Raw genomic sequence first — 21,130 nt, 5'->3', positions numbered from 1 at the left:
GAGGTAAAATACTAATACATGGGAGGTAAAATGTTCGTTTCCAATTTGAAAAAAAAAATAAATTAGGAAACACAGCTGCTTAACACATTTTGCATATCTTTAGGAGCAATGCATGAAACTGATCATAGGAGGCAACAGAATTACAGAGTGGGTCAAGTAGGAAGGGACCAGAGTTCATCTGTTCTAGCCTTCCTGCTCAAGCATGGTTATCCTAGAACACAGGGCACAGGATTGTATCCAGAAAGTTCTCGAATAGCTCCAGTGAGGGAGATGCCACAGCCTCTCTGGGAAATCTGTTCCAGTGCTCCATCTCTCTAAAAGTAAAGAAATTCTTCAGATTCAGGTGGAGCTTCCTGTGCATGTTTCTGCTCATTGTCAGTTGTCCTGTTCTCAGCACCACCAAGCAGAGTGTGGTCCATCCTCTGATCCCACCCTGCAGTCACAGACATTGATGAGGTCCCCTCTCAGTCATCTCTTCTTGGGGTTAAAAAAGCCCAGCCCCCCAAGCTGTCCTTGTAAGGGAGATGTTCCAGTCCCTTGATCACCTTTGTAGCTCTCCACTGGACCTGCTCCAGGAGCTCCATAGGTTTTTTTTACTGAGGAGCCCAGAACTGGGCACAGCACTCCAGATGAGGCCTCACCTGGGCTGAGCAGAGGGGTAGGATCACCTCCCTAACCTGCTGCAATTCTCTTCCTAATGCACCCCAGGACACCTTTGGCCCTCCAGGCCACCAGGGCACTGCTGGCTCATGGACAGCTTGTCCACCAGGACCCCCAGGTCCTTGTCCTTCTGCTTTCCAGCAGGTTGGCCCCAGCCTGCAGCAGGGGTTGCTGCTCCCCAGGGGCAGAACGCTGCACTTGCCTTTGTTGAACTTCAGAAAATTCTTCTCTGCCCATCTCTCCAGCCTGTTGAGGTTTCTCTGAGGGGCTGCAGAGGCCTCTGGGGTATCGGCCACTCCTCCCAGCTTTGTGTCATCAGTGAATCCTGAGGAAACCTCTGCCTCTTCCAAGGATTGAGGTGAGACTGACTGGCTCCAGTTCCCTGTGTCCTCCTTCTTGCCTCTTTTGAATACCAGGGTGACATTTGCTTTCTTCCAGACCTCAGGCACCTCTCCTGATCTCCATGACTTTTCAAAGATGATCTTGAGCCTCTGGCTATGATGTCTGCCAGCTCCCTCAGCACTCGTGGATGCATCACGTCAGGGCCCATAAAAATTACAAATCACTTTTCACAGTTTAGTCTTGAACAAGTGACCCTGAACATTTACCTCTTAAATAAACAAGATGGAGCAGCTAGAGAATGGAAATGAATGCTGGAAACTTAGACAAGAAAATTTTGTTTTATAGCTCATTTTTTATAGCTTTATCATGCCAAAAGTAAAAGACATTTTACAGCAGATACTTCCACCCAATCCTTCTACAGTTCAAAAATATCAAATGTCACCATTGCCACATTCACTTACACCATCTTTTGACATACTGCAGGGACTGGTTGTGATTCATAGGCACCAGTGTGAAAGCTGTGAGTTCTCCCAAGGCAAAGAGATTTGTGATTCATGCTGACTTGTGTAGCCTTTCCAGAAAAAAATGGTTTATCTGCCACAAGCCACCTCAGTTGCTTGTTTTCAAGCAAGTCAAAGAAACTTAATGAGAACACAATGAAACACAAAATGAACACTGGGGAAAAAAATATCAGAACACTTGTGACCTTACTAAGACTTGAAGCCCTCTAAACAGGAGAACCAGAAGTTCCTTTAAGGGTTTGCTTGCATCACATGCCTACTTGTAAAAGGGGAATAAGTGGCAGATGTTTGTAAGAGAAAGAAGAAGAGAAGTGCCTTGAAGATAAGGTGACAGACTTGTCTCCTGCCTTGTTTTGTTCAACCATGACTATTTTTGTGAGGGTAGGAGGGAGGAGGGTTGGTTGTGGTGGGACATCTCGTCTTTGAGAGGGTTCAGAGGAGAGACATAAGGATGATTAAGGGACAGGAGCATCGCTCTTATGAGGAAAGGCTGAGGGACCTGGGCTTGTTCAGCCTCCAAATGAGGTGACTGGGAGGGTGTGGAGTCTCCTTCACCAGAGACGTTTGAGAACTGTCTGGACACAATCCTGTGCCCTGTGGTCTGGCATGGCCCTGCTTGAGCAGGGAGGTTGGACCAGATGACCCACGGTGGGCCCTTCCAACCTGACCTCTTCTGGGATCCTGTGTGGTTTGTCTAAGTGTATCATTTGCATAAACATGATATAGAGATGATCTTTATTTATTTGATTTTATGTATATGGAAATAAAACCAGATGAGAAAGATCAGGCACAGGGTGTTTTTAACTTTATACTCACATCATTGCTATAAAAATTGATGTTAAGTACAGTAAATGATCATATTGATGGCTCAAGTCCAGAACTAGTGTAAAAGCACAGAAAAAGTGGAACTCTTTAAATTAATAGCATTACAGTACAATCCTTCAATATCTTCAACATTTTTAACATTTTAGCACTTCTTTTGCTGAAATAAATATTTTATCCCCTTTCATGTATTAGTAATATATTAGTAACATACATTAGTACATTTCTATTGCTAAAAGAAACACTTGCTTTATCCCCTTTTATGAGTTAGTAACATTTAATATTGTTTTCAGTAACACTTGAGATACATTTTCAACTTCAGAATGAGCACCATCATAATTTATTTTTTATATTTAGACACTATTTTCCAAATTGTATATACTTTTATATACTTTTTTGCTATTTCTAACAAAGACTCATAAAGATACTGTTTTGAAGTCCTGGAAACAATATAGGATGTTTTTATGGAGATTTCCAGAGAAAAGATGACTTAAATGTTTCTGTCTTCTGTAGCACACAGTGGGTTTTAAAGGGAAAGATAATGAGATCACAAGAAATAATAATGAGTTCCTGAAATATTTTTCTCTGAATAAATCTGTAAATAAAAGCACTGATATTCATGATGGGCTCGTCTGTCTTCTGTCTGCAGGTTCAGAGCCCTTCTCACATTGCCACAGGTCTGTGGTCCCTTTGTTGGCCTGAATCAATGCCAGCATCCTCTTTGTGTAACAGAGCAGGGATAACATTGACCATTTCAATGTTAATGTTCTAACAGTGTTAAACCTCAAAAAAAATATTGACGAAGACATAGGTAAACATTGCAAAATTTCTTTCACAGCCTCACAGTGGAATCAGAGCTTTATGATCTCAGCTCTGGTGCACAGGTTTACATGATGCAGTCCTATAAAACCAGATCACCTCCTTCTTTATCTGTTTTTATGGCTTCAGAGATGCCTTCCTCTTCCCTTGAAAATTTCTCCTCCCAGGAGATACAGATTTAATGGAAGTTAGTGAGTTAATGATGGCATAAAGCTAATTGGGAAGACAACAATCCTTTATTTTCTGGCTTCCTCCTGTTTGTCCTGGTTGAGGCCCTCGTGATCCAGCTGTCTCAGTGCCTGCAAACTGTTTCAAACACTGTCCTCCCAGGTTTTCTCATTCATGGGTGTGAAATGAAGAGCCACAAACCAAAAGAAACCATAAAATGTGTTTCCTTCAAAATGCAGGATGCAGATGCTGTAGTGAGGTTTGCCATGCACTGAGCCTCCTTTTGAGCCTACAGTGGAGACACAGTCATTATCGAGAAAAGATATCTGAGGCTCCCACAGACTTGTTAAAATTGATAAGAATTTACCTAGGGGAAAGTTGGTTTTCCTGAGAGTATGTGACTGACTCTACTCTTGAAAACATAGAGAAAGGATGAAGCTGATGATCTCTGCAGAGGCACTTGATGCTCAAATGTAGCTGTTTATTTTTGGTGTTGTCAGTTCATGTCTTGGAGAGCTTCTAAGAGTTCATAAACTCAACACTGCATTTCTCTGAACGGTGTTGATGATACATGTGCAACATTAAGAACAAAAAGAACCATAACACCATACTTGCCCATAGTCTCTCAATGTTCATTAACAGTGTTGCATCAGCAGATGGCTTCATGTGGCTTAATATATAACATGGTTGATGGATATGACAATTTTCAGGACAGAGTAAGGACAGCATAAATACAGTATATTGCTTTCACAAACAGGTTTTCAAAACTCTGGCAGTATTAAAAAAATAAGAATGAAGCTTCATATGCAATTAAATACAAATAACTGGTGTTTATGTATTTACTGTACATAATTCCTGACAGTGCTTTGCGGAACTGTATTTATTTACAGTATTCTATAGAGAGCAAATGCCATTTCAGTCAAAGCATGAAAGAAAACAGAGAAAAGAGAGATGCTACTTCAAGGTAAACACTGTCATATCCAGTGTCAAGATTTATGTGGTCAACAAGCCATCAAATTCTTACATTGGCCAAGTTTGTTTTTTAAATTACAACATCACAACTGAGAGGCTACTTTTTAAAGAAGGAAGAAATGGCAATTGTTTCCCATAGACAGATTTTTAGGTACCTACACATGGATTTGCAAAGCAGCCCTAGGCAGATTTTCCTGACAAGCTCAGCCAGTACTTTCACTTCATTTATACAGAAGCAGCAGGATCTGGAACAAAATAATTACTTTACAGCAATGCTTTTAAACAATAGGCTTCAATCTTTTTTATAATCCGGTCATTTTTCACACTCTTTTCTGCTTTTGACAGCAGCTGGTAATTAACTGATCCCATTTAGCAGTACCACTAATAACAGAACTGCACCCTGCATGGCCTCTGACACCTGTTTGAATCTACTTGAGGGAACAGCCCCCAACATAAGACACTTGAAATACAAGATAAATAAAGATTTTTCTTCCTAGCTCTGTCCTTTTATATTACGTCAATTTATCACATTCTTCATCCGTTAACTTTCACAAATTGGTAATGAGGAGTTTCATAATGACTCCCAATGCAGAGCATCAAAATACTATGGCCACACACACACCATCACATGTCACAGCATGTGAACACACTGTGTGTGTGTTGGTGTGAGAGAGGCATTAGGTAACCAGTTTTATCAAGTCTCCATTTCATAAAGCTCTGGAATTGCAACCGATCCAAGGAGGTAAGAGAGGATGACGTGCCAGCAGTGTCAGCACAGCAACAGCACCAGTGCTACTGACCCAGAAAGGAAACGCTCCCCTGGGGAGATTTCTTCCAACTGCGTCTTGCAATCCTAGTCCACGTAGCGAACGCAGAAAGCCACGAAGCAGCAGCCGATCAGCGCCACTGTGGATGCTGAAATCACGGTGACAGTGCTGCCAGCAACACTAACCAGGAGCCCCAGGCCCACGCCAAGAATGATCTGGGCCAGCTGGACCATGCAGGTCAGAGCAGCACAGTCGATGCCCTTCCCTCGCCCGTGCTCCCCTGCTTTTTCCCCTTCCTGCAGCTTCAGGCTCTGCAAAGAAGCACAGAACAAACCCCAGAAATGGGACAGTGTCAGTAACATGCAGCTCTTGGCCAAGACATTGTTACACCCCCCAGGGGCAGCAGGACAGGTCAATAGCTGCTCCCATTCTTGTACCACAGTGGCTACAGAGGTTACCACAGAGATTTTACAAGTAACAGTGAGTTTTCCAAGCTTCCACCAAATTGTCCAGTTTTTCTCATCTGCAATTTTTCCCTCTATCCCTTCTCTTACAGAAGTAATTGAAAATTGACCAGGAAAATTGTACATTTTTTTAAGTTCGGGTCAATTTGAGCTCTGTTAAACTGACATTTAACAGTACAGGTCATCTTGTAATGGATAATTTAGCTCTGACTCATGTCTGAAGGACCCATACTATCATATTATCAAAGAATTACAGGATGGTTTATGTTGTAAGGAACCTTAAAAATCATCTTGTTCCAATGCCCTTATTGTGAGCAGGGACACTTTCCATTAAACCAAGGTGCTCAAAGATACATCCAACCTGGCCTTAAACACTTCCAGGGATGGGGCATCCAAAACTTCTCTGGGCAACCTGATCCAGTGCCTCACCACCCACACAATAAAGAATATGTTCATAAATATTTCATAAATTTACTCTCTCTAACTTTTAAGCCATTCCTGCTTGTCCTATCACTATGTGTCCTTGTGAAAAGTCCATCTCCATCTTTCTTGCAAGCTCCCCTCAAATACTGGAAAGCCACAATCATGTCAATCTGAAGTCTTCTCTTCTCCAGGCTGAACAATCTCAATTCTCTCAGCCTTTCCTCAGAGGAGAGGTTCTCCAGCCCCATGACGATTTTTGTCTCCTCTAAACTTGCTCCAGCAGGTCCCTGTCCCTCCTGTGCAGGGACCCCAGCTCTGGATGCTCCAGCTGGGTCTGAGCAGAGCAGAGCAGAGGGGCAGAATCCCCTCCCTCCCTCCCCTGCTGCCCACGGGGCTCTGGATGCAGCCCAGGACACGTTTGGCTCTCTGGGCTGTGAGTGCCATGGCCAGGGCATGTCCAGCCTCTCACCCACAGCACCCCCAGGTCCTTCTGGGCAGGGCTGCTCTGGGTCTGTTCATGCCCAGCCTGTGCTGATACCGGGGGCTGCTCTCACCCAGGTGCAGCACCAGCACCTGGCCTTGTTAAACCTCATGATGTTCCCATGGGCTGCTCCTCAAACTTGTGCAGGTCCCTCTGGATGGTATCCTGTCCTTCAGGTGTGTCCTCACACCTCAGTTTGGTGTCATCTGCAAGCTTGGTGAGGGTGCACTCAATCCTTCATCTATGTCACTGCAGAAGATACTGAATAACGCTGATCCCAGTACAGACCCTTGAGGGCACCACTTGTCACTGATCTTCATTTGGATTCTCAGCCATTAATCATGACCCTCTGGATGTGGCATCCTACCACTTTCTTATCCATCTTACAGTCCACTCATCAAATCCATCTTTTCAGTTTAGAGGGAAGGATGTTGTGAGGAACACATCCAAAGGCTTTACAGCGGTGCTGATGTACCCCACACTCATACAGGCAGGAACCTGAAGTTACGGCTCAGAGCACATCAAGGAAATAAGTACGAAAATACAAATATAACACTTTTATTGCTGGGGATGAAAGCAACCTGAAAACAAACATCCAGACTAGGATTCTTCTACACTGCTGAGGACCACTTTAAATTACTAATCTGTGTATCTGCTATGATATATATATATATAGCAGAGCAAAACTCTTTGTTTATTATGTACAAGTGTCTTGCATATTAGCACCCTGTGAGGCTGCTGGATCACTGGAACAGGTTAACTAGAGGGGTGAGGGAGTCTCCATTCTTGGAATCATTCAAACCAGACCTGGGGCAGCCTGCTTCAGGTTGCCCTTCATGAGCAGCCTCTACATGATCTCTGGGGGTCCCTTCCTCCAGAAAGAAATTACTCTGTTTTATTGGGAAATGATGTGATAATTTACATACTTATTTTCTTCCTGCATAGGCTGTTAAATGGAGGAGGTTATGTTCCAACGACAAGAAGTTCCCACACTAGGCCAGCGGCACCAGTGTGTTCTGGTATCCAAATTATCTTAGCCATTAAGATGCTTTTTGCAAACCCTATTACCTTGCCTGTGAGCTACACAAAGCTCACAAGTACTGGAGACAAACAGTCTCTTCCTAATCCAGTAGAAAAAAATTGAATTTGGGTCCTAGGGAACAGTAGCACAGAACAGGAGCTGAAACAGGAGCATTATAAAATACATCACATGATTTTGGTAGAGTGCATAGTGGGGGAAAACATCTGTTCCTTGTTCTGAAATTATAAAGTCCCAGTTTTAGACACTTTTTAAAATAAATTATATTTATGTTGCTGGGCTGTTCCCAGTGTTCCTGTGTGGCAGTAGTTCTGACCAAAAATACATGAATCTGTAAATGAATTGTGCCTGATGTTTGCTCTTTAATTTTTTCCTATCTTGTACATTATAGAAGATTTGAGTTAAACCCATTAATATAAAATCTAACATAGAATTATATATCATTTGACATCTGTCATAGCTAGTACTATACACCAAACAAGAAACAGCTGGTTGTCTTACAAGTTACACACAGATATGTTGGCCTATTAAGTGTAAAGTTCATGCACACTTTAGCATATTTTATTTCACTTCTGTCTTGGAATGGATACAAATTTTGCATTTACTCCTCCTCTCTGAGTTGACTGACCTGAGGTTAGAACTGAGATCTCACCCTAACCTGGCTCATTCCCAGTCTTTTGTTTTGTGTTTATAAAACATGGTAATTCTCTGTTGGAAGGAGCAAAGCAATGAACTGAAAAATTAAGAAGGATATATATGAAATATTTCATCACTTTGAGACACCCTTCTACCATTCAGTTGAATAATTAAAGACTTTTGTTGTGTTCATCATTCAGAGGGTGCTGGTAAAAGCTGTATGGAAGCACCTGATCTATCCTGATCTATACCTGATCTATGTGCTGCTTTCAACTATGTTTTATGTGGTCTTCCAATGGTTCAACATTGCCTTTATTCATTTCTTCAGATGTCCCAAGATATACTGAGAACTCCTAATTTTTTCCAACTCTGCTTAATCTTTCTTGTTTCCAGCTGTTTGACTGACTTAAGAGAGTTGAGAGAACTTTTCCATTAAAGAACTCAACACTTTACAATACATGAAGATCCTGCTGTGTCCAGTAACATGATACAAGCTGTGCAAGTTTTTCCAGATTTTCCTTGGAAACAGGATTTAAGGCCAAAAACCCAACCACAGACATTTAGAAAGATAATGAGAATGTGGTATAGGATTTAATACTGAACTATATAAAGCTGTTTCTACTTGAATGTAATTTGTTTATTAGCTAAGAGCTTTTGTAACACTTTGCAGTTAACTAAAAGTTCTGACAGCCTTTACAGGCTTGTTATTAACCTCAGGAACTCAGAAGTCAAGTCTTCTGCTAATGTGGCTGGAAGGAAAGATAAAAGGAAGGTAGGACTTGAAGGCAACACAAGTGGAGGGAGCCCTGTTACATGCTTGCTGCCTGAACTCGTACTGTGATTGGCTTTGTTTCAGATGTGATGGTAAATAATTATTTGTTTCATTGAAGGCCTGTTGGGAGAGTTTGGAGCTGGGATGTTAACTCTCTTTGTCAGAAACTTCCCATTCATATGTGTCATTATTAATACTTCAAAATTAAAATTAAAAGCTGCTCACCATTTCTATCCAGTTTACACCCAAAACAGGTTGAACAGACATATATAATGCGTCTTGAGACATTGCACTCACCTCTTCTTCCCTGTGATACTCTGCAATGAGGTGGAATGGCACTGTGTACAGTGTGCTGGACATGACTCCAAAGAGTGAACAAAGAGCCAGAGTGGAATACACATTGGGAAACAATCCAATTAATCCAGTACCCAGTCCAAAAAGTAGGTATCCAATGAAATAAAGTCCCTTTAATCCTATGTATGGCAGAAGGACTTTCTGCAAGTCTGTTAAAAGAAAGCAAAAATGCCAATAAGATTAAACAAAACAGGTCACATTTTATCAGGGAGCTCCTTTTAAGGGGTTGTATCTTGTAAAATGCAATGAAGGAGATAATGATTTTGGAAATTACCTCAAATTATTGTAGGTATAAACTTGCCAAAGAATACTTGCTCACACCACCCAGAGCTCAACCTACAGCTCACACTGCAGCTGCACCCAGAGATAGTAGTGCTGAATAGGTGTTCATCCACAGAAAGGCCACACAGAAATGCCTGCAGTTAAGGCTCCAAAGGTGAAAACATTTCCCTCAAGACTCTTTTAGATGCTCAAATCAATCCTCAAAATGCTACTTATTTCAATTTTTGGATCACAAGTAGTTTTTTTAATCCTTGGGAAGAGTTATGGGAGCTGGGCAGCTGTGCTAGCATGTTTACATATAATTTTGCAGATCGAGATTCAAGCTTCTGGCAGACCTTCTGCATGGATAATGCAAATGGGGAGAGGTCACCTTTGAAAGCCTACAGCTACAGCAATGCTAGGTGAAAGAGCACCTAAGAATTTGGTGTGGCAGTTAATTACAGAATGACTTTCAGTGTTTAGGATTAGTTCACATGCAGAACAATGTTCTACTCCCAAACTGACCCCTCATCATGTGGTCATGTTTGTACTAAGATATGAGTTTCTAACAATGCTGAGAATGTAACATTCCTTAATGCTTTAATGTAGAAAAGAAGTCCAGGAAATTTGGCATCCCTTTATGCTTTTAAACAATGGCAAACAGCAAACACAGTGTTGGGAGTTCATTCATGGGTACTTACAAGAATAGACTGATGAAGAAACTGCATTGATGCACAGTCCCCAGCACCCCATCTCTACCCCTGTTTTGTAGGTAAGGTAAAGTGTGGAGTTGTGAGGTGCATAAGGATTCCCATGGTACACAACCTGAAAGAGACCACAAAAGTCACAGGAGGCAGGGATGGCTGCGTGTAGGGAATGTCTCCTCCTTATGGGCACAGGGCCACATCCCTGGTAGGGAGCACCCAAGAAATCTGTTAAGTAGTGTCCTAAACCCCCATGTGTAATTCCCCGGGTTTCACACTCAGGTCTCCTGGCCTATCACATCCCAGGCTTTGCCTCATTTATTACCCTCTGTCCTTTCCTGGACTGTCTACTTCACATCAACTCATTTGCTCTTTTATCCTTTGGGTGTCTCACTTCCAACTTTCTCTCTCCACTTCCACCTTCTTGTCTTAGCCTTTCTTTCCCTAATTTATCTACAATTTTTTTTCTGTTTTCTCTTTCAGGTTTACCTCAACACATTCATTTTTCCAAACAGTTATTGTCTTATTCAGTAACTTTTCTAGACAAGCAAAACTTTTTTCTTTCAGTTGTTCATCTACACTGCAGGGAAAAAACCCTCCCACTCACCTTGCCTACAAAGACAAAAAAAGGCAAGGAAATGGGAATACTGTGTAGAAACCACAGAAAATAAGGGAGTGGCAGTGAGAGATTTGTGCCAGGAGCATATTAATTCACTGGAAGAAAGAAGGCACGTTCATATAGGCAAGAATCACTGTCAAGGACATTCAGTCCCTGGGAATGGCACAGAAAAGGCATCACTGGGTATTGTGAAGTTGCTGAGAAAATTGACTCAGGACAGACAAATTCAAAAAGATTAAACTTTCTGCTACCAAGTAGTTCCCTGTGTGCAAAGAGCTGCACGGCCTGAGGCCAGGGAGGCTGCATAGCAGGTGAGGGGCTTTGTGTGGATGCTGCATCCACACCAGGACAAGGCCAGCTGCATCCAAGCACTGCCCCAGCTAGAAAACCTACCCATGTGGGAACAGCTCCCAAGCCAAAGCAGCAAGTGGATGTGGTTGGACCAGCTCTGAGAACTTGCCTTAGAACAGTCACAAATAGCCTTAAAAATACTAAAGGTTTTCCCCAGTGATTTCACGTACAGGCTTGGAACAATGGTCTGACCTTAATTAGCTGGCTTACAAAACTATTGATGAGCCATCCAGATAGAAATGGCTCTGACACCAGTGTAATTTTCCTCAGGACAGTAACACAATTTCATTTCCTTCTGATGGAGCAGGAGATGCTACAAGGAAGGAACAGTGAGAGGATTTTATGCTTTACCTGTCCCATGAAATCCGTGAAGAAGAGCATATTGGACAGGAAAGCCATCCATCCAAAGAGGTGGCTCACACATAGACAGCGATAGTGGGATGGCATGCTTAAAAGTGTCTTCAAGAGTGATTTAAGGGTCATCTGCCTTTTTTCCTAAAAGCAAATATTCAGTATTATTGTCCTGAAGGCTAATGAAATAGCTGACAGCAAATGCAGAAGGCCTTAGTAGTATCTTTTAATTGCAAACTTCCAGTCTTTTCTTTTTTGCTTGGAAGGGTTGCTTGGTACTGAGTTTCCTTCAATTTATAAAATTCACAAAAACTGTAGAAGAGATGGAGTATACCAGTAGGAATGTAATATTTCTTGCTGTTATAATCAGTAGGACAATTATTTACATGTAGAATCACAGAGAAATTTTTTGCCAAAGCAGATTCAGGGAGTTAAAAAAACTCATCAATGAAAAAAACCCCAATTAACCACCAACAAAAACAACCAGAAACAAAAGTTATTTATTTGAAGAAGCCATCAGCTTTACACTGAAAATTTAAAGCTGCTGCAGAAAAAAGCTATGCTCAAAATACTCCTGAAAATTAAAATGTGTCAATTGTGGATTTCTGAGACCTTATTCCCTTTCCATTCTATGTGTTAAATTTCCCAGAAAACTTCTTTTTCTAGAGAAACTTCTAACTCTTCAGGCATATAATGAGATTTCCACTATGCACTGTCCTTGAAGCAGGGAGCAGCTGTGGTTCACCATGGTAGCACACAGAGAATGTGAACTCCAGCATCTGAACACCTCATACCATGGGAGAAATAACTCATTTCACAATCAAAACTTAATTGGTGCTGGCTAACAAATCTCACTGATGAGGAAAATAAAATTTTCTCACCATCTTTAATCACCCATGTTATCTCCCTCCTCATCTCAGCCCTGTGCCCAAAAACTCTGGTTTTTTTCTGGTCACATTGATCAGATAATTTGTATTACTTTTTTTTTTTTAAAGTACTGTAGGTGTGTTTGATATCAGGTATTTTGCCACATAAGTCTTCCTGTATTAAAGCTCCTGCATGGTTCACTGCTTTTAAAGAAAAGAAGATACTATTTTAACTGTGCATGATGGAAACTTCCAATTTCTTTCCTAATGTTTGGAGACAACAGTCTCGGAGAGATGGTAAGGGAAGATGTATGTTATGAAAGGTGGAAGAACTGCAAAAGTTATGCTAATTACTGGAAATTCCTGGACTGGATCTTGTAATCAATTTGCTGTAAGATGTCATGTTTTCCCTTCTCTCTTCAGTGCTGTACTTACTTCTCTAAAATTCTACTTTCCTTTGAAGTAGGCTATGCTGCAAGTGACTCTATGAATAATCACAACATAAAGTTGGAAAATACTTTGCTTCAGTGTGAGGTTTTTAATCCTCATAAGAATGCCAAAATTCAAGCTGCTGACTTCCACCTTGGACTGTATATTGTCCAAATCCCTGGGAATTTCTCTTGGCATCACTGTCTCTTTTTAAACAGGGTAAGCTTTATATTCTTCTACAATTATAAAAGGAAAACAAACAAAAAAATTCCAGATGGACTCATTAGTATTATTTCAAGGATAATTACTATCGTTGGCTTGGCTTAATTTAGTTTGCAATTCTTCCACTCCGCTTTTTAAAACAGCCTTTCCAATCAAAGCTTTAAGATAAGATCATGGAATTACAAAGGACACCGCAGTGATTACAAACAATAGTTTGACAGCTAAACAGAAATGTTTTCTTTCTATTTAGATACTCCAGAGAGTGGAAATGGAAACCAAAAAATAACTAATGTACACATTCAAACCATACAGACACACAAACTACATGCTAATTTAAATAATGTGCTGAAGTTTGTCTCTGTTTAAGCATCTTATCCTTCAAAAGCTCACAATACCAAATCTCTACAAAATCACTACAACTCAGGGCATAAGATAATAAGAATACAGAGGAAGCAATATGCCTTGGTTTTTACGGCGGTGGAAACTGAATAATTTGGCACCATTCAAAAGAATACAAGGCTAACTGCTTTGGGTGTCTGTTCATACTGTGACAGGTCAAATCTTATTGATAATCATGTTAGCTATTAGTATGTGAGAGCATAGGACTTAATTTAGAAGAAATATAGCCATGATGCCTTCAATAAAAATTAAAAAAAAGAGACAGAAAACCAGGAAGCCAAACCATTTTTTCAAGGAAGTGATTATGGTAATGAATGAACTCAGCAAACATGTGCCACAGGAGACAGATCATTAACGCAGTGAGTGTCTGGCATTCATACACACAAAGAAACATGAAACTGATCAAAGCACTGGGGGACTCTAACAGGCTGCCCAGCCTGATCAGAGAGGAGGGCAATGGCACAGGCTCACCCACAGTGGACACCACAGCTTCACCTCCAGTGCCAGACATGGAGCTCCACGTTACTCATGTTACTGACTCCATGGAATTATTTCTTGCCAAGGCAGAGCCTGCCCCAAACCACAGTCTGCTCCCCCCACTTTCACTGCATTGCTCTCTCATCTTTATTTGCCTTCTCTTTTTTTTTTTTTCTTTAACAGCCTACATGGCCCAAGCAATCAATGATGCTCAGCATCTCTAACAATTGGGAGGATGCAGAGTGAACAGTGCTGGTGAAGGGTGCTGGCTGCTCAAGTTGCCCTGCAAGTGGGGAAGCTGAGGCAGTATCACAGTGCTCTTGTCAGATTCTCCCCACAACTGTTGCCTCACTGTCTGTCCTACTCTGTGTTTGCCTGGCATTCTCATCAGGCAATGCTTATTTCCTATGTCTTGCATCTGGTGTAATAATATTTTTTTCTTGTTAGAAACACCAAGTGCTATTATAAAACAAATTACAAGTAGTAAAAGATCATAAATCCCTTTTATTTCTAGATTAAACAAGATTATTGTTTTCTTACTTATAACCATTTGCACATGCTTAGTATGTTTTACCTGATTTATCAAACCTTTCTATCAGTGTATCAGGGATGGATATAATGCCAAGACATCAGAAGTGAAATTAAAATGAGAAGCAGTTGTGTCACCACTATTGTGTTATACTTTGCTTACCTAGGGTAGCATGAGATAGCCATGAGGATTTCTAACACTAAAAGTCATCAATCAAACAGCAAAAATGATCATCTGTGCCCAAAACCATGCTAGAAGTGGGCTCCCCAGATACTTTTCTGGTAGATTCACCTTTTCCTAGGTGCCTTAGGTTGAAGAAATATCTCATAAAAATGCATCAGAAAAAGTAACAGTGAAGATTTAAAAGTACTCACTGTTCCCTTGCACCACAAAATTTTGCCAAAGGCACAGCTACAGTATCACTCAGGCTCTGACAGCAAGGAAGTACTGCTGTAGAAGCATGTTTTAAACACATTAATGCTCAATGAAATGTTGAGCAGCTGAAAACCTAAATGTTTAATGGACATTTCATATGTACTATGTAGAAAATTGTGTGGACTTTGGTGAGAATTAGAGACCTACATCGAAGATTAATGGTCTGTAGTCTTTGTCCACAATTTTATGCTAATTATAACAAGCCTAAAGGACAAAGTAGATCCTATTTACAATATTCACATGAGGAGGATATCAAGACACTGACACTGAACAGAAAGCTGAGCCATCTCCCTCATCCCTCTTGTGGGCAATACTGTCTAAAGGAAAAAAAAAAAATTAAAAAAAACAAACAGGCAGGCTTTCTCCTGTTTCTGTATCCCTGTACATGTGAAAGGACTCCATTATAAACAATCATCATTAGCAAATTAAGGGGTCTCCAAGGATGCAGATACATCCAGTAAAATCATCTCTGCACTCACCTCTGTGCGTGACACCACCGCACATTTCCCTGGCTTGGCTGCAGCCTTTATTTCGGAACATGTTGATTTTAAGTAACCATTCTTGATTTCCTCCTCTGTGGAGTTGTATTTATGGGGTTCAGTCACTTCCAACAAGAACTTTGTCTCTTCATTCTCGTATCTGAGTGGGACTTCAGGAATACTGCACAGATGTACGGTAAGGCAGATTATGAAAACCAAGGCTGCGAAGAAGAAAATCACCTGGAATTCTGATGCCAAGGTATATCCTAGTATAGTTTGACCCCAATCCATAGCACCTGTGAGGTAACCCAGGGCTCCTCCCAAACCTACAATGGTGGGGGAAAAGAAAAGGAAAAAAAATATCTACTGGCATTGATAAAATAAACAAAGAGTACATAATACCCTCAATATGTGATGCCCTCTAGAAATGATGGAATAATCACTCAACAGATACGTATCACAAGAAATAGGAATACTGAGCTAATCACATACATGAGCAGTTACTAAAACATCTCTTGAAAAATCTCCTCAGATCTGTCAGGCAAAGCTCTCCAGAAACTACCTGAACATACAGCAACATAGGCTCCACCTCTTTTTATGACTCTTTGAAGCTCTATTTTCTTTGAAATGGTAAATAGTACAAGTAACACTAAACAAAAGCCTACAAGAATTTATGTGGTTTTCTTTTTTTAGTTTCACAGAACAAAAATTTTTAAAATTATATTGAGACTATACTTTATATATATATAGATATATATAGAGATATATATATAGATATAGATATATAGATATATGCATATCTATACTTTAGAATTTTTTAAATGTATTTTATTTAGCTTAGTCCAAGCAGAAATACTGCCTCCATGTGAAATTTTTAAAAAAGGGAAATACACCCAAAGGCATTGTTAGGTACTTATACAAATCCAAGTACCACACCACTTGGAAAAGAAAACAGAAAGGAACAAATATAAATGTGTAATCCATTTAATAATTTTCTCAGAAGAGGTAGACTAAAGGGTAAAATGAGAATGCTACTTTGTGCTTTGAAGTAATCAACCCAATTTTCAGTCAGTTTGGGTTTTTTTACAATTTCTTCTGTTTGTTATAAGTGCACACAGAGGTGCACAGGAACATGCTCTCTGTTACACTGTGAGCTCTGGTAGGGGTGGCACCTTTGCAGAGTCCTGACACCTTGTTAACCAGGTGGCTCTGGGGTGATGGATGGTTGGGAGTTCCACAGGATAGGCACCTTCCAAGAACTTGGAAGCATTTCTCTCCTTCTGCTTAGGAGAACTGATAACAGTGTACAGCAAAGCTGCGTGTCTAATAAAAACTAACAGCACCTGCACTTGCTTCCCGAAGAAAACATGGGATTTTGATTTCATTCTGGACTTTCTGTACCTTTCTTGCCCTCCTGCATCTGATTATGGCCCTCCTTCATTGTGTCCTATGGCATTTCCCAGGGGACTGTATCCTTGATTGTTTTCAGAAAAAACAATTATGCTATTAGTAACTTTTTAAAGAAAATCTACACTACATGTTTTCAGTGTATGTTTGCAGAGAGAATGTTTGACATTTGAGGATGTCTTTGCATGCTGTTTTGAAAAAAAAGCATCATGATATTGGAATGCAGCCTGAGTGTTGAGTTCTTGGATGTGTGCACTCTTTCTTCCACTTGAATAAGTGGCCATGGATTTCATAACTGCAAAACTATCAAATTTCATGTTCAAACCCTAAACCGAAGGCAAACTGGAGAGTAAAATCTTAGAAATATTAAGTATAAAAGGAAGGAAGGAACTAAAGTGGGAAAAAGAACTAATATCCAAAACAGAAGCTGGAAAAGAAATGGGAAGATTGCATTCAGTGTCTAATAGGGATAAAATGGGGACCTATAAACATAAACTGTAGGGAATGGATATTAATATTACAGCTTAGGGAAAAATAACACCAAGGCCAGTGAATTGCTGGAGAAGACTGCCTTGGGAGGCTGTAGAACTCCAATCAATGCAGAACTCCAATCCAATTCAACACCAGGCCAGGGAACTTTCAGTTAGGAAGGGTTAAGATATTGATGAACTTGCTGTGGAGAGCACAGGATGCTGGACTAAGTCACGCACTCTGCCCCAGTCTTATTTCATGTTGTCCCACATCCCTTCTCACATCTGAGTACACTTAGCTAAATCTGTAGCTTCAAACTCAGAGACTTTTTAGTATCATCTAAAAAACTGCACTAAAACTGCAACCAGAGTTGTGCTGAATATACATGGACACTCAATACTCTCTCAGTCCAAACAAATGAGTCTTTAACATTTTATCCGTCTGTTTCTAATGGATAATACAGATTTCACTCCCATGTGGCTTTAAGCTTCCCTTATGATCTGTGTTCCTGGACACAGGTATGTCATGTGTCCAAAATCAGCCAGCTGTCAGTAGCTTCTGCACCTCCCTCCTTGAACAGAGTAGCTGCTACTGAGACTACGTGTCTCTGCTCCTGGAGGGGGCTCAGTAGCCACAAAAATCTGCTGTAACAAAGATTGCATGACTTCGCATGCAGTCTGCTTTTTGTCTAGTACTTTCATAGGGACTACTCTCAGACACAGCAGGAGGTTCCTCCCAGATCACTTTACACGTACACAGCCTTAGGTGTCTTCCCTGTGCATGTCCTCAACACAGGGCTCAGACTGTACAGATGATTTCATAGAATCAGTGTTCAGGGGTTGGAATGGACCTTAGATATCATCCAGTCCCACCCACCCACCTCCCAGCAGACCAGGCTGTTCAAGGCCTTATCCAGCCTGGCCTGGAACACTGACGAGGGTTGGCCATCCATAACCTCCCTGGACAACCTATTCCAGTGTCTCACCACTCTCATAGATGGGTTCTTCCTAATATCCAGTCTAAATTTCCACTTACCTTCCTAAAGAAGTGTCCCTCTCCAGCTCCCCTGTGGCCCCCCTTCAGACACACAACCTTCTTTTCACCAGGCTGAACAGCCCCAAGTTTCTCAGCCCATCTTCATAGGAGAGGTTCTCCAGTCCCCTAAACAGCTTCGTGGCCCTCCTTTGGACTTGTTCCAACAATTTTGTGTCCTTCTGTAACTCGGCAACATTCCAAAAATGTATGAAGGCAAATGAAGCTGTTAATTTCATTTGCAGGAACTTGAACTGAACCACTTGGACCTATTTTGTGGGAGTTGTGAATTTCTGAATTTTACACAGAACTCCTGTTTCTATACAGCACACACTGGAGTGCTGCTGAAGAATGGAAATCAATCGGTTTGTGCAGCTCCTGTTCTATGTCACATGACGAGTCTAAAATGTTATTTTTATGTGCAATAGGAATGAAACAAGCTACATCCATTCATTTTTGCCTTCACAAAAACTTTAAAAAAACCAAAACAAACTGAACAAACACTACTTCACTTTTTAAAATAACAAACTACTCTTAAATCATGTCTGTGTTGCTGTAATTGTTTGTGCCTGCAACCTTCTTCAGAATTCTTGTAGAAGCAATCACAAGTTGCTGCTCTTTGGAGCAGTGAAAACCCAGCAACAAATGTCTCATGACTGAAGTGCAGGATCAGATGATCAGTTCATTTAAGATTAGAAACACAGTGAGGATAAAATCCATGCAATTAGCTTCCCCTCCTTTGAGAGGTAGGGAGGAAAAGAAGGGATTAGGGTACCTGTAAAGAGGGCGTGGTAATGCAGACCCTTCTCTTTATCCTGATGAGAGCAGACATCAAATAAATATGCTTTGATGGGACCATCAATAAAATCAGCTGCAAAATCAAAAAGTACTACTCCCAGCATGGTAATGACTATTGCCCACGTCCGCTGCTTGTCTCTCTCATCGATGAAAGCTAAAAAAAGAAAAACACCCTCATTCTGACAGCAACAGTGCCATGTTCTGAAAAACCATATTCAATTTTTCCTGATACCTCCAAACCTAAGCAACGACTGGTTATGTGAGAGAGTCCAGCAACACCACAATCTCATCAGAGAAGCAGGAGAGCTGAGTCTGTGTGCACTGAGCTGGGCTAGACTGACTTACTGCCTTGAGTCAGCACACACTCAGAATGCTTCAAGCTCCACAACCAAGTGCATCACTATCCTTAATCTATTCCTTTACATCTTCAAGGCATGCTCTGGTAGCCTAACACATGCATTTTGTAATACTTGTAGTTTAGTCTCTTTGTCCCACCCTTATACTGTTTTAGATAACCAAGAGCTGACTGCAACATCTCTTTTGGGGTCAGTGAGATCAAGTATATTCAACACCAATAATATTGAGGAAGACAGACTATATAATGCATAAACACACACCTCCCCCATCTGCCTAGTCAGCAAGGACTTTCTATCAACACTTGAAGCTACATCCCAAGCTAAAATGTAACCATAGGGATGGGACTCAAATTTAACTTTGCATGTTTCTGCTGCAACTGGGTTTCTAAGCAGTTAGGGATTTTTGTTTTTCACCGGCACAACAGCCCTGAGTCAAACCAGTGCTGCAGTAATTAAAGATGAGTATTTTGAATACTAATCCATCTAAAATAGGGATGAACGGGAATTCAGTTGGGAGATGTATTACATCACAAAACCAATACTACCATTTGAGTTAACAAGGTAGATCTTAGCTCATGAAAACTTGAGCCTATGGCCTAAGCAAATCTTACCTATAGGAGCTTATCAGGCAACCAAACCAATATCCAGCAACTGTAATCACATGCACAGAGTACAGAACACGATGCACAGCGTACATAACATGCAGTGTTAGGACTGAATGCACACAAAGATTACAGTGCTTCCCAGCTCCTTCAGTGCACCCGAGTCACACGACACCAAATTTTAACAGTGCATTTTAAGAAAGAAAGGGGGAACCCCTCTCCTTTTTATGATTCAAAAGGCTAGGATGAGTTTTGTCTGTTAGCATAGCGCATGCCCCTCACTCACCTGAGATCATCACGTCCCCATTGAGGTACAAAGCCATGCCTAACAGCATTATGATGCCCAGACCCAGAATGTAAGGTCGCCTCCTGCCCCAGCTACAGGTGCAGTGATCACTGGCTGAACCTACCACGGGCTGCAGCACGAAGCCCAGGATAGGGCTGATGAGCCACACGAGGCTGTAGAGGTTCTTGGGCAGCCCTACACTGAGCAGCACTGGCGTGACAAAGGCAGCCTCCACGGCATAGCAGAACTCCCGGCCGAACATGGCCATGCTGTGCATGACCAGCCTTCGCACCGCTCGCCTCCTCGGCACCGCTGCTCCGCTCCTCATCACCGACTGCCTCGGAGCTTCCTCCTTCTCCCTGGTACCATCCATGTCAGCCTTGGCCACTCCAGAGATGGGCGGAAGAGCCCCGTGGAAGCTCTCCTTCGTTAAGGTCATAGCTCCGGCTGCGAGCAGTGCCGTGGCGAGCTGGTGCTGCCTGCTCCGGCTGACATGGGGCCCAGATCATATGCCGGGTGGGATCGGTCTGCGCTGGGGGAGGGACTCACATACTTTCATGGCTCTGCGATCACAAGTTATGCCAGGAAGGGGGCGGGGAAGTGTGTGTTCACATTAGCAGATCTGAGCTTTTGGGCGTCTGCACTGCCCTCGACTATCCACAACTGAGGAATTACTGTTTACGCATGAAGCACACATATAACGGGAACATACATCACATGGTCCGGGCACAGGATTATCCTGACACAAAGCTGCTCCTCTTGTTGTAAGATCTTGCTGTAAGACGGCAGTGGCACCAGGAACCTGGTCCTCATCCT

The 21,130-nt window shown here is 41.6% G+C and overlaps 1 protein-coding gene across 2 annotated transcripts; it reads right to left on the bottom strand.

Annotated features, from left to right (window-relative positions):
• Positions 1-1,009: 1,009 nt before the first annotated feature.
• On the bottom strand, positions 1,010-20,847 carry SLC45A2 (solute carrier family 45 member 2). 2 transcript variants are annotated; one of them, XM_058828067.1, is made up of 7 exons: positions 20,315-20,847; positions 19,048-19,224; positions 15,363-15,688; positions 11,527-11,670; positions 10,203-10,326; positions 9,184-9,389; positions 1,010-5,382 (listed from the first exon to the last, which is right to left on the bottom strand). In XM_058828067.1, exons 1-7 carry the CDS (start codon positions 20,751-20,753, stop codon positions 5,158-5,160), a joined length of 1,641 nt encoding a protein of 546 aa, XP_058684050.1. In that variant the 5' UTR covers positions 20,754-20,847; the 3' UTR covers positions 1,010-5,157. The 2 variants fall into 2 exon arrangements, with proteins under 2 accessions (XP_058684050.1, XP_058684051.1); XM_058828068.1 differs by lacking the exon at positions 19,048-19,224 and having other exon boundaries at positions 20,315-20,794.
• Between the last annotated feature and the right edge of the window lie 283 nt (positions 20,848-21,130).

The sequence above is a fragment of the Poecile atricapillus genome, chromosome Z (genome assembly GCF_030490865.1).
Source record: "Poecile atricapillus isolate bPoeAtr1 chromosome Z, bPoeAtr1.hap1, whole genome shotgun sequence".
NCBI lineage: Eukaryota > Metazoa > Chordata > Aves > Passeriformes > Paridae > Poecile > Poecile atricapillus.
Note: the sequence above shows the minus strand (reverse complement) of the source record. Positions and strands in the feature narration are given on the sequence as shown.

Bases quoted from the DNA above. Each gene is read 5' to 3' on its own strand.
- SLC45A2 (XM_058828067.1), bottom strand. From the start codon at position 20,753: ATGACCTTAACGAAGGAGAGCTTCCACGGGGCTCTTCCGCCCATCTCT. The intron at 15,689-19,047 runs GTACCCTAATCC...CCACCATTGTAG, and splicing joins TTACCACGCCCTCTTTACAG to GTTTGGGAGGAGCCCTGGGT. The intron at 9,390-10,202 runs GTAAGTACCCAT...TTCTTTTAACAG, and splicing joins TTCTTCATCAGTCTATTCTT to ACTTGCAGAAAGTCCTTCTG.